Source organism: Mustelus asterias, chromosome 28 (genome assembly GCF_964213995.1).
Source record: "Mustelus asterias chromosome 28, sMusAst1.hap1.1, whole genome shotgun sequence".
Taxonomy (NCBI): domain Eukaryota; kingdom Metazoa; phylum Chordata; class Chondrichthyes; order Carcharhiniformes; family Triakidae; genus Mustelus; species Mustelus asterias.
The window spans coordinates 7,307,429-7,324,479 of record NC_135828.1 but is presented as its reverse complement, the minus strand read 5'-3'; the positions used below and the strand labels follow the sequence as shown (position 1 = coordinate 7,324,479).

General features: G+C 46.1%; 1 protein-coding gene across 2 annotated transcripts; it reads left to right on the top strand.

Moving 5' to 3' along the window:
- Window positions 1–6,821: 6,821 nt before the first annotated feature.
- Window positions 6,822–16,017, top strand: pla2g12b (phospholipase A2, group XIIB). Of its 2 annotated transcripts, none has more exons than XM_078199499.1 (4): window positions 6,822–7,170; window positions 9,634–9,722; window positions 13,830–13,995; window positions 15,115–16,017. In XM_078199499.1, exons 1-4 carry the CDS (start codon window positions 6,948–6,950, stop codon window positions 15,231–15,233), a joined length of 597 nt encoding a protein of 198 aa, XP_078055625.1. In that variant the 5' UTR covers window positions 6,822–6,947; the 3' UTR covers window positions 15,234–16,017. The 2 variants fall into 2 exon arrangements, with proteins under 2 accessions (XP_078055625.1, XP_078055626.1); XM_078199500.1 differs by having other exon boundaries at window positions 6,831–7,170; window positions 9,634–9,710.
- Window positions 16,018–17,051: the final 1,034 nt, after the last annotated feature.

The window sequence follows — 17,051 nt, the reverse complement described above, 5'->3', positions numbered from 1 at the left end:
CAGTTCCACTTACCCGCCTGATCCCTATAACCCCTAATTCCCTTACCGATCAGGAATCCATCTATCCGTGATTTAAACATATTCAACAAGGTAGCCTCCACCACTTCAGTGGGCAGAGAATTCCAGAGATTCACCACTCTCTGAGAGAAGAAGCTCCCCCTCAACTCTGTCCTAAACTGACCCCCCTTTATTTTGAGGCTGTGCCCTCTAGTTCTAGTTTCCTTTCTAAGTGGAAAGAATCTCTCCATCTCTACCCTATCCAGCCCCTTCATTATCTTATAGGTCTCTATAAGATCCCCCCTCAGCCTTCTAAATTCCAACGATTACAAACCCAATCTGCTCAGTCTCTCCTCATAATCAACACCCCTCATCTCTGGTATCAACCTGGTGAACATTCTCTGCACTCCCTCCAAGGCCAATATATCCTTCCGCAAATAAGGGGACCAGTACTGCACACAGTATTCCAGCTGCGGCCTCACCAATGCCCTGTACAGATGCAGCAAGACATCTCTGCTTTTATATTCTATCCCCCTTGCGATATAGGCCAACATCCCATTTGCCTTCTTGATCACCTGTTGCACCTGCAGACTGGGTTTTTGCGTCTCATGCACAAGGACCCCCAGGTCCCTCTGCACAGCATTTGATTTATCATTGTCACATGTATTAACATACAGTAAAAAGTATTGTTTCTTGCGCACTATACAAAGCATACCGTTCATAGAGAAGGAAAGGAGAGAGTGCAGAATATAGTGTTACAGTCATAGCTAGGGTGCAGAGAAAGATCAACTTAGTGCGAGGTAAGTCCATTCAAAAGTCTGACGGCAGCAGGGAAGAAGCTGTTCTTGAGTCGGTTGGTACGTGACCTCAGACTTTTGTATCTTTTTCCCGATGGAAGAAGGTGGAAGAGAGAATGTCCAGGGTGCATGGGGTCCTTAATTATGCTGGCTGCTTTGCTGAGGCAGCGCGAAGTGTAGACAGAGTCAATGGATGGGAGGCTGGTTTGCGTGATGGACTGGGCTACATTCATGACCTTTGTAGTTCCTTGTGGACTTGGGCAGAGCAGGAGCCATACCAAGCTGTGATACAACCAGAAAGAATTATTTCTATGGTGCATCTGTAAAGGTTGGTGAGAGTCGTAGCTGACATGCCAAATTTCCTTAGCCCCCTGAGAAAGTAGAGGCATTGGTGGGCTTTCTTAACTATAGTGCCGGCATGGGGGAACCAGGACAGGTTTTTGGTGATCTAGACACCTAAAAACTTGAAGCTCTCGACCCTTTCTACTTCGTCCCCGTTGATGTAGACAGGGGCATGTTCTCCTTTATGCTTCCTGATGTCGATGACAATTTCCTTCGTTTTGTTGACATTGAGGGAGGGATTATTGTTGCTGCACCAGTTCACCAGATTCTCTATCTCATTCCTGTACTCTGTCTCGTCATTGTTTGAGATCTGACCCACTGCGGTCATACCCATGGTTGACTACAGTCAACACCACTACCTCAGTTGGGAGAATAGTCTATTTGTTGACAGAAGTCACTGCTGTGACAAACAATAGGAAGGACGCTCACCTGTACAAAGCAGTCCTTGCGTCACTACTGCACGAGACATCTTACCAGGTCAACGTGACTTCTTGCTGTCGTAACGGAGCGTTGACCCATTTCCAGTCTATTTGTTAAATGCTGAGCATGCTATTGGGGATTTCTACATTCTGACAATGCACAACACCAACAAAACTGAAGAGTCAACAATTGTGTTGTAATTCCTGCAAGGTCGTGGGCACATTGCCAGGAAAGTAATGCTATTGGAATGTAGTAACTGTCAATATATAATTCTCACATTATAACGGATATAATGAGGTGTGATACATGGTACTGTACATCACTGTAGCAAAGGACAGGCAACTTTTCCGATTGATTCCGTGTCAATGGCCACATGTATTCTTTCGATATTTTAATATCTCAGTGTGGGAAAAAAAATCTTCTACTACCCCCACTTTGAAATTCTCATGCTAATTCTCGGCTTAGTTACACTTTATAATTTTGAGCACTTCTCATAAGTTTTAACGTTTATTTATTAGTGTCACAAGTAAGCTCACATTAACACTGCAATGAAGTTACTGTGAAAATCCCCGAGTCGCCACACTCCGGCGCCTGTTCGGGTACACTGAGGGAGGATTTAGCACAGCCAATGCACCTAACCAGCACGTCTTTCGGATTGTGGGAGGAAACCAGAGCACCCAGAGGAAACCCTCGCATGGACACGGGGAGAACGTGCAGACTCCGCACAGACAGTGACCCAAGCCGGGAATCGAACCCAGGTCCCTGGCGCTGTGAGGCAGCAGTGCTGACCACTGTGCCATCGTGCTGCCCTTGTAACTGTTCTCATTGACAATTCTCCCAAATTCCCTCAGCTCCAGTGGTTCTAATCCAGTGGTTACAATCAGGTGTTCTTAAATATCTCATACTGTCTCGATTCTCTTGAGTATTATTGGAGTTAAACTGAGTTACACACTTGCTGTAGCTCCAATATCCTCCCTAAAGCAGAGTGTGCAAAATTGTCAAACAGCGTTCGATTTTGTGGCCTAATACAAAGCCCAGAATCCAGGTTGTATCTTTTCTGGCACATTGTCCATTTTGTTTGTACAGCAACTAAGCTATCCCTCTGCCTGGTGATCAGGATTAAATCTCTGTTCAGTTCCAAAGTTGCTGTTGATTTTGTCTTAACGACATCTGTGATCGCTGTGATAGGACATTTCTGTAAAATGGGAAAACAGCAGTGTGCAAGTTCCATTAATCTTTTGTTTGAAAGTGCTGACTGAGGGTCTTACCTTTCAGAACTGTGCTTATCAGGTGAAACTGTTCGTGCAACAGGTACCAAGGTCTACGTTGGATATAAGAATGCATAAAGACAGTATCTGGGGACGTCCCATAGAACCATAGAATCCCTATGGTGCAGAAGGAGGCCATTTGGTCCATCGAGTCCGCACTGCCTTTCCAAAGGAACATCTTACTCAGATCCAACCCCTGCCCTATCCCCATAATCCATGCATTTACCATGCCCAATCACATAACCTACGCATCTTTGGACTCTAAGGGGCATTTTAGTAAGGCCAATCCAACTAACTTGCATTTCTTGGGACACTAAGGGACAATTTGGCATGGCCAATCCACCCAACCCGCATATCTCTGGTCTGTGGGAGGAACACAGTAAGAGTTTTAACAACACCAGGTTAAAGTCCAACAGGTTTATTTGGTGGCAAATAATTTGTGGGAGGAAACCAGAGCACCCGGAGGAAACCCATGCAGACACGGGGAGAACGTACAAACCCCAAATGGACAGTCACCCAAGACTGGAATCGAACCTGGGTCCCCGGTGCTGTGAGGCAGCAGTGCTAACCCACTGTGCTACTGTGCCGCCCAATTAACATTGAAGTACTTAGGAGATGGGTAGTGCCAAGCCGTTCTCATAAAGCATCTTGTATCCAGTTAAAAAGCAGCAATAAGGTAAAACTAGAAAGATATCAATACAGATTCCAGACATGAAAAGCTGCAGCAGTGATCATCGCATCAATTAGTTAGGATCCAGTGTCGGTTAACGTGTTAATGACAGGAGAGGAAGGTAGTAAAACAAGCTCCAACCCTGGCCACATCAGTTAAACAGCACAGGAGGAGAGAAATAAAATGGCTTTCAAGTTGTTATGAGCAATGTATAATTTTAAGTTGCAACTGTACAGGACCTTGGTGAGACCACATTTGGAATATTGTGTGCAGTTCTGGTCACCTCACTATAAGAAGGATGTGGAAGCGCTGGAAAGAGTGCAGAGGAGATTTACCAGGATGCTGCCTGGTTTGGAGGGTAGGTCTTATGAGGAAAGGTTGAGGGAGCTAGGGCTGTTCTCTCTGGAGCGGAGGAGGCTGAGGGGAGACTTAATAGAGGTTTATAAAATGATGAAGGGGCTAGATAGAGTGAACGTTCAAAGACTATTTCCTCGGGTGGATGGAGCTATTACAAGGGGGCATAACTATAGGGTTCGTGGTGGGAGATATAGGAAGGATATCAGAGGTAGGTTCTTTACGCAGAGAGTGGTTGGGGTGTGGAATGGACTGCCTGCAGTGATAGTGGAGTCAGACACTTTAGGAACATTTAAGCGGTTATTGGATAGGCACATGGAGCACACCAGGATGGTAGGGAGTGGGATAGCTTGATCTTGGTTTCAGATGAAGGTCGGCACAACATCGTGGGCCGAAGGGCCTGTTCTGTGCTGTACTGTTCTATGTTCTAAAGGAGCAGTGGGAATTTGAATCATCTTGTGTTCATGTTGAGATTTTCCCAACCTTTTTGTCTGACATAATATAGTTCATTGTTGTTGTTTTCATAGAATCATAGAATCCCTACAGTGCAGAAGGAGGCCATTCGGCCCATCGAGTCTGCACCGACTCTCTGACAGAGCATCTTACCCAGGCCCTATCCCTGTAACTCCACATATTTACCCCGGTTATTCCTCTAACCTACACATCTTGGGACAAAAGGGGACAATTTAGCATGGCCAACCCACCTAACCTGCACATCTTTGGAGTGTGGGAGGAAACCGGAGCACCCGGACAAAACCCACACAGCCATGAGGAGAATGTGCAGACTCCACACAGACAGTGACCCCAAGGCCGGAATCGAACCCGGGTCCCTGTCGCTGTGAGGCAGCAGTGCTAACCACTGTGACACCATGCTGCCCAAACATTTTATTCTTTGCATAAAATGTTCATCAGCAGATTCCTGTTAACTTTCTTCCATGGTTTCGAAACAAAATGTTAAGATCTACCAAGTCAGGTTTCACTCTGGGGTCTTACTTGTCCAGTGGCTGGGATCGTAACGAGGTCACGGTGTTCAAGACAGATGGTGATGATATTAGTCTTCCCCAATCAGAGCCTGAAATCTATTCATTCAAGGGCTCCTTATTAACAGGTGCTGATTCATTTTGCTTTCGGACTATGGCCTCAGCACTTCACAATACCTTTGCACTTTACTTGGCCTGTCAGTGCCATCCTCTTAATCCCGGCCCGAGAGACTGTGATATTAAAATCAACCATCCGGGGCAATGCAATCACTTGGGGCGTGGCCACACAGAAGAAGACTTTAACAATGCTATCATGGAGTATCTATCATCGCTTGACAAACTTCCTTCATTTATGACAGTAAAGACTTGAAAACTCAATTTACAAATACAGACACTGCCCCGAAAATGTCCACACCACTGCAGCAATTTAATATTTTAGAACTGCGCACTTTTCGTATCGGTTTCCTGATCCTCTGTAGACTTGCCTTCAGGGAAATGCTTCAATAATGCCAGTTTATTGCTCATTGCAGCTCATTGGGATATCCAGAAATTGGCAGTCGCCCAGGATCGATTGAGATGCCGATTTGCAGGCTGGTGAGCCAAGGATGATGAGGCACTCGAACGTTTCCCACCTCAGGTATCTGTGGATCGATAACTGAGACAGTTGCAATCGTTGACTTTGGCATTGCCTTATGGAGCCACACTTGGCTACTTGTCAGCCGGTACCGGCATGTTCTGGGATGATATGAAACAGAAAATCTCTCAGTGGTATGTGGTTTGGAGGCATCAGCTTGGTTAATGTTTCCTTAGGTGTCACACAACTGGATAGTCAAACTCAAACACTTCTTGTTGCAACCCTCTCCTTTAAGGATTGTACCTATGAATCTCTGAGCTCAAATCCCATGGCTACTGGAAGGGAACTTAAGTTCATCCATAAAACTGGAATAAAAAACTAGTCTCATGATTACTGGATTATAGTAAAATCATCTTAAGTGATTTGGTTCGGTGCATTGACCCGAACGGGCGGTGGAATGTGGTGACTCGGAGAATTTCACAGTAACTTCATTGCAGTGTTAATGTACTTGTGACTAATAAATAAACATTAGCTTTAACTTTAAAATCCCATCTGGTTCATTAATGTCATGATGTGGAGATGCCGGCGTTGGACTGGGGTAAGCACAGTAAGAAGTCTCACAGTCCTTCAGGGACGGAAATCTGCCATCGTTATCTGATCTGACCTATATGTGACTCCAGACCCACAGTCATGCGACTCACATAGAATCCCTACAGTGCAGAAGGAGACCATTCGGCCCATCGAGTCTACACCGACCCACAATCCCACCCAGGCCCTATCCCCATAACCCCGGGGCATTTACCCTAGCTAGTCCCCCTGACGCTAAGGGGCACGGCCAATCCACCTAACCCGAACATCTCTGGACTGTGGGGGGAAACCGGAGCACCCGGAGGAAACCCGCGCAGACACGGGGGAGAACGTGCAGACTCCACACAGACAGTCACCCAAGCCGGGAATCGAACCCGGGTCCCTGGCGCTGTGAGGCAGCAGTGCCAACCACTGTGCCCAATGGTTGTATCAAACTGCTACTGTTGGTGTAGCCACTCTGCAAGGACTGCAGCGGTTCATGAGGGCAGCTCACTGCCACCTTCTCAAGGGCAACTCGGGATGGGCAATAAATGAAGGGCTAGCCAGCGATGCCCATATCCCTTGAACAAATAAAAAAAAGTCCCCAGTTTGGAATTTTGAAGTAACTTTGCCCCATATCGCAACACGTTGCTCGTAAGATGATTAATATTTAGAAATTTGGATGCATGATGAGATACCACAGTGATAGGTGTTTAAAGTACACAGGCCATGGTAAAGAAGGCAAGGTGTCTGAGTTGAGACCAAACTCCAAATAAATCTCCACTCAGAGCGACCTTTAGACTCTTATAGCAGTGAGCTCATCCCAGATAAAAAGGTGAAGGTTAAAAGTCCAGGTTGGAGAGTGGCTAGAAAGAGTCTGTGCCGTGGTGTGGAACGTACGTGGCTTGTCCTGGGCTTTGCGTGTGCTTTACCTCAATCTTCTCCCCCCCACTCTTTGTTTGACCAGCTTCGTTAACTATGAGAGGAGGAGCTGCGGTTGTCCTGTGCCTGGCACTCAGCGTGGCGCAAGCTGAGGAAGTCAACAACGCCACCGCTGCAGACCAGGATGACTCGAGCACCAACTTGGACTGGGGTATCGGATCTATCCGAGACAGCTTTGAGACCATAAACGGATACTTCGACTCGTTCCTGGAGCTCCTTGGTGGCCGGAATGGCGTGTGCCAGTACAAGTGCCGGTATGGTAAGTGTGGGGCAGGGGAATCGGGTAACAATATGCTCCGGGGCGTAGCTACAGGTGAGAAAGTGCAGGGGAAGGCAAATGAAATTGGATTTTGAGAACATGAGTGATAGAAAGCCAAAGACAGAACTGGGGAGGTGAGACCTACCCAAATAAAACAGTGGGGCGACCCAGAAGGTTAACAACCAACAAGAAAGAGAAACTGATCTGTACTGAGACTTACTGTGTTTTAGAGAAAGAAAGTTCAACAGAAAACTCCAACAAATGCATCTCTGTCTTAATAAGGGGATCAGGGGTTATGGGGGAAAAGGCAGGAGAATGGGGATGAGAAAAATATCAGCCATGATTGAATGGCGGAGCAGACTCGATGGGCCGAGTGGCCTAATTCTGCTCCTATGTCTTATGGTCTTATGGTCTCCACAGGCATTTTCTGCTTTGGGGTTTCTCGTTGATTTTGTGATTGTTTGATTAATCATTAACCCTTCAGAAAAGGGTTAAAGAACCCAAGGGTGAGATAACAGTTGGAAAATGTTACAAATTACTAATAAAATGTGATTAAGCAAGAAATCACCTGAAAAGTGCGTAATCTTCTTACTGAAAAGCGTAGGAACTGAGTTTGTGTTTGTCTGTGTGTCTGTGTGTGTGTGTGTTTGTGTGTGTGTATGTGTTTTTTGTATGTGTGTGTATATGTGTGTAAGTGTGTGTGTGAATGTGTATGTGTGTGTATGTGTGTGCGTGTATGTGTGTGTGTATGTGGGGGGTGTGTGTGTATGTATGTGGGTGTGTATGTGGGTGGGTGTATGTGGGGGTGTGTGTGTATGTATGTGGGTGTGTATGTGGGTGGGTGTATGTGGGGGTGTGTGTGTATGTGGGTGTGTGTGTGTATGTATGTGGGTGTGTATGTGGGTGGGTGTATGTGGGGGTGTGTGTGTATGTGGGTGTGTGTGTGTATGTATGTGGGTGTGTATGTGGGTGGGTGTATGTGCATGTGTGTGTGTGCATGTGGGTGGGTGTGTGCATGTGTGTGAATATTTGTCCATAGATGAGTAGACTCATGAGTAACATGTTAAATTAGTTTAGTACTTGTGTATAAATCCGAGTTTGCAACTGTGCGAGTGAGACTGTGTGAGTGCGCTGACTGTATGTGCCTGTCTGGTTTGCGTGTGTATATCAACATGAACTCTGCAGCACTTGTGGGAGTGCTTTAAGAAGCACTGTCCGTCACTTAAAGCGAGGTTCTATCTGCCTCCTCCAGTGATTCAGGTGGATGTTAAAGATCCCATGGCAATCTATTTTCCTGACCCCCTGGCCAACATTCCTTCCTCATTATTAACGGATAATGGCATCATCCATCTCGATGCTGGTTTTACGCATTCAACAACAGTCACAGCATTTTATATCAGCATTTGTTTATGATTTGATTTATTATTGTCACATGTATTAGTTAGTATACAGTGAAAAGTATTGTTTCTTGCACACTATACAGACGACGTAAGTGGAAGTCTTTCTTCATTACTTTGCTATTCTGTAGACGGAAAGTCTCCGAACCAGCCTCCCATTTTCCAAACCTGAGCTCATCCAAAAGTCTGCAGCTCAACTCCTAACTTCCATCAAGTCCCATTCATTCATCGCCTCTGCGCTCGCCGACCAACATCGACTCCCGGTCTGGCAACATTTTGATTTTAAAATCCTCTTGTTTTCAAACCCCTTACTTGCCTCTCCTCTCTACCTCTGTAATCACCTCCTATAACCCTCGGAGATCTCTGCGCTCCTCCGATTTTAACCACTTGTGCACTCTTCATTTTGATTTCTCCAAACCTGGCGTCCCTACCTTCAAGGGGCCTTAAGCTCTGGAATTCTCTTCCGAATCCTCTCTACCTCTCTCTCTCTCTCTTTCCTCTTCAAAGAGCTATCTCTCTGACCAAGTTTTTGGTCATCAGTCTGAGTATTTCCTTATGGAAATAACCTAACCTTGCATCCATGAAGCGCCTTGGGGCATTTCACTATGTTAAGGGTGTTATATAAATGCAACTTAAAGTTTAAGTTTATTTTATTAGACTTACAAGTAAGCTTTACATTGACACTGCAATGAAGTTACAGTGAAAATCCCCCAGTTGACACACTCGGGAGCCTGTTCGGGTACACTGAGGAAGAATTTAGCACGGCCAATGCACCTAATCAACGCATCTTTCAGACTGTGGGAGGAAACCAGAGCACCCGGAGGAAACCCACACAGACACGGGGAGAAGGTGCAGATTCGACACAGACAGTGACCCAAGCCGGGAATTGAACCTGGGTCCCTGGCGCTGTGAGGCAGCAGTGCCATCCACTGTGCCACCGTGCCACCCCAACTTGTTGTTGAGGAGGAGGAAGGCAAAAATGGATCTTAGATGATTTTGAACTGGTGAGATGATTTCACTGTTGTATATAAGCTGTTACCATTCACTCTGTTCTTTCTCCGTCTAGGGAAAGCACCTTTACCAAGACCTGACTATAAATCCCCCGAACCAAATGGCTGTAGCTCCTCTTTCCTTGGACTCAAGGTACCAGACACTGTATGTACTACAAGCACAGCTTCCATTTTATACTTGATATTATTAATCGTAAATTTATTCTGTTGTATGATCTGGTGCCAACACTGAGGGAGTTCACAAAATCCCAACAGTGCAGAAAAAGGCCATTCGGCCCATTGAGCCTCCACTGACAACAATCCCATCCAGGTGAAACCCACGCAGATATGGGGAGAATGTGCAAACTCCACACAGAGGTAACCAAAGCTGGGAATCGAACCCAGGTCCCTGGAGGTGTGAGGCAGCAGTGCTAACCACTATGCCACCATGCCGCCCATGAGGTGAGATGTTAAATCAAGGTTCCATCTACATAACTCGGGGTGAATGAAGTGGATCCCTTTGGCATTCTTCTAAGAGAAGCAGGGAGATTGGCTCCTGAGCCTGGGCTTATGTTTAACCCTCAAACAATAAATCATAACAATAGAGTCCTTGGTCACTTAGTGTTGTTAGATGCTGAGAGGCTGTTTCGCCTTGTGGGAGAGACTGGGACCAGAGCTATCTCAGAGTAACGGGTCGCCCATTTAACACAGAGATGAGGAGGAATTTCTTCTCTCAGAGGGTAGTGAATCTGTGGAATTCTTTACCGCAGAGGGCTGTAGTGGCGGGGTCGTTAAGTATGTTCAAGACTGAGACAGACAGATTTTTAATCACTAAGAGAGTCAAGAGTTATGGGGATAAGGTGGGAAAATGGGGCTAGGATTATCACATCAGATCCATCATGATCTGATTACAAAAATGTCTCTAAGTAAGAGTCTACTGATGACCATGAAACCATTGTCGATTGTCGGGAAAACCCATCTGGTTCACTAATGTCCTGTAGGGAAGGAAATCTGCCGTCCTTACCCGGTCTGGCCTACATGTGACTCCAGAGCCACAGCAATGTGGTTGACTCTCAACTACCTTCAGGCAACTAAGGATGGGCAATAAATGCTGGCCCAGCCAACGACGCCCGTGTCCCACAAATGAACAAAAAAAACGGCGGAGCAGACTCAATGGGCCGAATGGCCTGATTCTGCTCCTATGTCTAATGGTTTGTGGGAGCTTGCTGTGTGCAACCTGGCTGCCGTGTTTTCAATATGATAATAATGGTGACATTGCCAAAGTATTTCATTGGCTGGGAGGCAATTTGGGATGTGGAAGGCTCTATATATGTGTGTGTGTTTGCATGTTGTGTGTGTGTGTTTGCGTGTTGTGTGTGTGTTTGCATGTTGTGTGTGTGTGTTTGCGTGTTGTGTGTGTGTTTGCATGTTGTGCGTGCATGCGTGTGTGTGTGCATGTGTGTTTGCATGTTGTGTGTGTTTATGTGTGTGTTTGCGTGTTGTGCGTGTGTGTTTGCGTGTTATGTGTGTGTGTGTGTATGTGTGTGTTTGCGTGTTGTGTGTGTTGTGTGTGTTTGTGTGTTGTGTGCGTATGTGTGTGTATGTGTGCTTTAGTGCGTGCATGTATGTATGAGTGTGAGTGTTTGTGTGTATATGTGTGTGTATGTGTGTGTAAGTGTGTGCATGTGTGTGCATGTGTGTGCATGTGTGTTTGTGGTGTGTATGTGTGTGCATATGTGTGTGTGTATGCATATGTGTGTGCATGTGTGTGTATGTTTGTGTGTGTATGTATGTGTGTGTATGTGTGTGTGTGTGTGTATGTTTGTGTGTGTGTGTATGTGTGTGTGTATGTGTGTTTGTGTATGTGTATGTGTGTGTGTATGTGTGTTTGTGTATGTGTATGTGTGTGTATGTTTGTGTGTGTATGTGTGTTTGTGTTTGTGTATGTGTATGTGTGTGTATGTGTATGTGTGTGTGTATGTGTGTTTGTGTATGTGAGGATTATCTCTTCTCATTGTACCCACCAGCCCCAGACAGGGATCAGTACATGCAGCCCATACAAGTGTGATCATTGTGTACAGCAATCCAGACACTGTATACACCAGTCCCGTACAGATATCAAAGGATGTGTTCGCTACACGCCCATTCTAAACTGATACTCGTGTCGCTATTGTGTAGTTTGGGTCATGGTACATGCTCCTGGGTAGATGATGCCAATTGGTTTTTCAATGGGATAATCAGGTTCTGTTGTGTGATTGATTAACTATGAAGGTTTTCTGATTGGATTCACGTTGCCAGTGTGATAACAACCTGCCATTTCTGATTTCCTCAGTTAAATACTGGTTGGTTTGATAGTTGCACAGGAGCGAAAGGAGACCATTCATCAACTTAAGCCTGCTCTGCCATGTAGTTAGATCAAGCACGATCTGCACCTCAACTGCATTGAACCTCCTTCAATAAATAATCCCTTAATGCCCTAACTTCATTACAATTTGTTATATTTATATGTCCAAGGCGAGGGGCAGGAGGTTTGGGGGCAGGGGATGTGAGGTAAAACCTTTTTACCCAGAGGGTGGTGACGGTCTGGAATGCGCTGACTGGGAGGGTGGTGAGAGGTCAGGAGTTTCTCACGTGTCGGTGCAGACTCGATGGGCCGCAGAGCCTCTTCTGCGCTCTATGATTCTATGATTCATTCTTTAAAGATTCAATTGATCCAGCATTTTTGTGGTGGAAAGTTCCAGAGTTTCACCACCCTTTGTGTGAAAAAGTACCAAGATCCAGAGGAGGGTCATATTGGACTCGAAACATTAACTCTGTTTCTCTCTCCACAGGTGCTGCCAGACCTGCTGAGTGTTTCCAGCACGCTTTGCTTTTATGTCAGATCTCTAGCACCCCCAGTATTTTACTTTGATTGTATATGTGAAGCAGTGTTTCCTGCTTTCATTGCTGGATGGCCTCACTGTCCCCCTGGTTCAGGATTTCCCCATCAAAGGAAGTCGGTACTGAGGCCAAATCCACTCAGGTCCCTCAGGTCGAGTGGATCCCATCAGAAACTAGGGTTAGTGTGGTCATGAAGCTGTGAATTATGGACTAAGCATTATTATAACAACAGCTATGGTTCCCATGCCTTTGACTGGAGTGGTGCTCTGGATGTACCTTGTTACCGTTACACTGATGTAGAGGATTCCTCTATGTTGCATCTGCTCTAGGGCACTGGGAAGCAGAGTTTACAAACTCCTCATGACACATTGAAGGCGGAGGCATAATTTTCAGTATTTTCCTGTCCAAGGCACCCGCCTGGTCTTAAGGGCATATTTCCATTCGAATTTTGTCATGAAGGACAGGTACAAAATAAACATGTCATTGGAAACAGAAAATGTTGGAAATCGTCAGCAGGTCTGGCCACGTCTATGGAGAGAGAAATTGTTAATGTTTCAGGTCAATGATCTTTCATCAGACCTTTCATCCAAAATAAATGGGTGTTGCCTACATCAATGAGTAGGGAATGGTCGACTATGGATTGAGATAAATATCTCCACTAGACTCACAAGAGATTACATGACAGCAGCTGCTGGTGGGACTTAGTGAGCTTTTGAGCTGGGAAGCAGCATTTAGTTACAATGGTTTGAGCATTATGAGTGTTGGAAAGACTTGATGGGTCAATGTTTCCTGCCTATCGGTGTTGTATGCTCGTGGTCAGTCTGGCTAAGATACGAGGAGTTCTATGGATACATGCATCTCCATCAGCATGGCCAATCACAGAGTTAAGAATCTCCATCACCCATGGAGATCCTTAACGCGGTGATTGGCCATGCTGTACTAAGAACAGGCGACAATGATGTGGCTCAACAATATATCAGTGCTAAAGGACAAGAAAGGGTGGCACAGTGGTTAGCACTGCTGCCTCACAGTGCCAGGGGCCCGGGTTCAATTCCCGGCTTGAGTCACTGTCTGTGTGGAATTTGCACATTCTCCCCGTGTCTGCGTGAGTTTCCTTGGGGTGCTCTGGTTTCCTCCCACATTCCAAAGTGTGCGGGTTAGGTTGATTGCTAAATGTGTCAGGGAGATTAGCAGGGTAAATATGTGGGGTTACGGAGATAGGGCCTGGGTGGGATTGTTGTCGGTGCAGGCTTGATGGGCCGATTGGCCTCCTTCTGCACTGTAGGCATTCTATGAGATGTTGATTTCCACTGGCTATTGGAAGCCCAAGGAGAATTTTCCCTCCAAACTCTTTGACCTGACTCCGCAATTATTTTCCTTCTGTTTTCTGCAGCTCGATTTGGGAATCCCAGCCATGACCAAGTGTTGTAACCAGCTCGACCTTTGCTACGACACTTGTGGAGCCAACAAGTACCGGTGTGATGCCAAGTTCCGCTGGTGCCTCTACGGAATCTGCTCCGACCTCAAGAAAAGTTTGGGCTTTGTGTCAAAGGTTGAAGGTCAGTCAGTATTTTAATTGGAAAGATGTCAACAAGATTACGTTATTGCAGAGATGTGTGTTAGTGACAGAAACATGCTTATGGGAAGTATTGGATGTGGTCCTGAAGACCAAAAGAAAATGGACGGTATTTGGAACCAAAACGGTACACAATCAACAGGCTCCTCAGTGTCTGATGAGAAAATGCTTGAGTGTAGACTAAAACCTTTCCGTTTGTCTATAATCCAGAATCCCAGCGTTTGCAGTTTTTGGCATCTCCTGTTCTGTTTCTAGTCATGGTTCAGTGGATAGCACGCTCAAAAGGTCATGGGTTCAAGGCCCACTCTAGAGCATTGGCACGTAATCCAAGCTGACATGCCAGTGTGCGGTGCTGGAGACATGTTGCACTATCGGGGGTGCCGTCTTTTGGGTGAGATGGTAAACCGAGGCCCCACCAACCCTCTTGGGTGGATGTAAAAGGAGACTATTTGAAGAAAAGCTGGGGAGTTCCCCTGGCCAATATTTACCCTTCAACCAACATCATTAAGAAAATGAGGTGATGGCCTAGTGGTATTATCGCTAGACTGTTAATCCAGAAACTCAGCTCATGTTCTGGGGATCTGGGTTCGAATCCCGCCACGGCAGATGGGGGGATTTGAATTCAATCAAAAAAAATCTGGAATTAAGAATGAACATGAAACAATTGTTGTAAAAACCCATCTTGTTCACTAGAATCATAGAGGTTTATAGAATGGAACAGGCCCTTCAGCCCAACTTGTCCATGCCGCCCAGTTTTTACCTCTAAGCTAGTTCCATTTGCCTGCATTTCCTCCCCATTAGGGAAGGAAATCTGCCATCCTTACCCGGTCGGGCCTACATGTGACTCCAGAGCCACAGCAATGTGGTTGACTCTCCACTGCCCTCCACTGCAAATGGGGATGGGCAATAAATACTGGCCAGCCAGCGACGCCCATGTCCCACAAATGAATAAAAAAAATAGACTGGTCATCAGCAATTGGTTGTCCTGTTCCCGACATTATGACGGCGACAACACTACAAAAGTTCTTCACTGGCTATAAAATGCTATGGGACATCATGAGATTGTGACAGGCACCAATTAAATGCAAATTCTTTCTTTTAGCCTGTGAATCCGTGGCGGATACCATGTTCAACGCAGTCTGGACCCTGGGTTGCAAGCCTTTCATGAACAGTCAGAGGTCAGCATGCTTGTGCAATGAGGAGGAAAGGGACGAGCTTTGAAGATAATGACTGCCGTTCGCGTGTGCCTGTACATACCATGTGACCCTCCCTCTCTGTGACTACATGTCTTTTTTTACATGACTTTCCATGTACACATGTTGTAACTCGCCTCACTGTCACCTGTACACACAACACTGGAACTACCTGCTGGCAATGTAAATTATTTATTTCATGCTGTTTTCATAGAATGATGAAGTACAGAAGGAGGCCATTTGGCCCATCGCGTGTGTGGCGGGTTTATATTTTAGAATAATTTCATGTCAATTCATGAGGAATGATTACTCCCTCCTGCCACGTGTTTCGGAGCAGTTTTTGGTGACCGATATGATCGGGGAAGAATATTCAATATTCCACATGCACAATGTCTCTCCCCTTTCTTCTCTTCCCCTTATTTCTGCCCCTAACCCAGAGCATGGGCGTAATCTGTTCCCTGGTTGCCATCTGTACCCAATTGGCAGTGACCAATATCCAAGGTTATCCTAGAAGTGACTGCCAGTCTAATCCGTCCCGATTCCACAGCTGGGGAATGGTGTCTAAGGAAGATGGGTACAAGTTCACACTGACTCATTCACCTCATGGGACCACATCTGGTCACCCCCCCACCCTCTCCCACAAGGCATTAGAATAACAACAGATTTGCTTAATCTCTTTAACATAACCAATCTGTTTCATGGGAGCACTCTCCAAGAAAATTTGACACCGAGCAAAATAAGGAGGTATCAGCACACATGAACCAAAAGCTTGGTCAAAGAATTGGAATTTAAGGACTCTCTTAAAGGAAAAGAGAGTTGGAGAAATTTAGGGAGGGAATTCCAGAGCTCTGGACCTGGATAATCAATGGAATTTACCATAGGCTATCGATCCTGGCACTATATTCTATCCCTTGGACTCACAGCATGATGGAGATGATAGACTGAAGGATCAGTCACACAGTGGCTGCAGTCCCGCTGACACAAGCCAACAAAAAATGTTTAGCCAGTTGTTGTACAGCAGTGACATTTAAACTTTTCTGTGCGTCCCTTGCGAAATATTGACGTAGCACCTTCCCCCAATCACTGATCTAACACTGCCAACAACCTAAAGGAGAAAGAGGCTACCCAAGCAAGGGTGTGTATAATCACGATTGTCTTGTTGATGGGGAGAATATGGGGTTGGAAGCTCAACTTAGGGGTCAACAGGATACTGAGGTTACAAGTAGTCTGATTCAACCCCTGAGGCAGTAAGCAGGGAGCTTAGAAGCTTAGAAACCCTACAGCACAGAAGGGGGCCATTCAGCCCATCGAGTCTGCACCGACCACAATCCCACCCAGGCCCTACCCCAACACATTTACCCACTAATCCCTCCAACCTACGCATCCCAGGACACTAAGGGCAATTTTAGCATGGCCAATCAACCTAACCCGCACATCTTTGGACTGTGGGAGGAAACCGGAGCACCCGGAGGAAACCCACGCAGACACGAGGAGAATGTGCAAACTCCACACAGACATTGACCCAAGCCGGGAATCGAACCCAGGTCCCTGGAGCTGTGAAGCAGCAGTGCTAACCACTGTGCTACCGTGCCGCCCCACGGGAGATGGAATTGATAGGCGGGAGATGGAGTTTGTGGCAGTGACCAGGGGCACTCATTTAGTCTTCTCAAGGTTCAGTTGGAAGACATCTCCAGGATTGAGTGTGGGGGAAAAGTGCGGGAGATGGTTGAGAGAGGCAGTGGTGAGGTTGGGTTGGGTGCCATTAACACAGATGGAAAAGCTGGTGTCATGTCTGGGGATGTTATCACTGGGAAGCAAGCAAGTGGATCAGACATAGGAGGGGACT

Coding starts and splice junctions, on each gene's coding strand:
- pla2g12b (XM_078199499.1), top strand. CDS start 6,948: ATGAGAGGAGGAGCTGCGGTTGTCCTGTGCCTGGCACTCAGCGTGGCG. Junction 7,171..9,633: donor CCAGTACAAGTGCCGGTATG/GTAAGTGTGGGG, acceptor TTCTCCGTCTAG/GGAAAGCACCTTTACCAAGA. Junction 9,723..13,829: donor GACTCAAGGTACCAGACACT/GTATGTACTACA, acceptor TGTTTTCTGCAG/CTCGATTTGGGAATCCCAGC.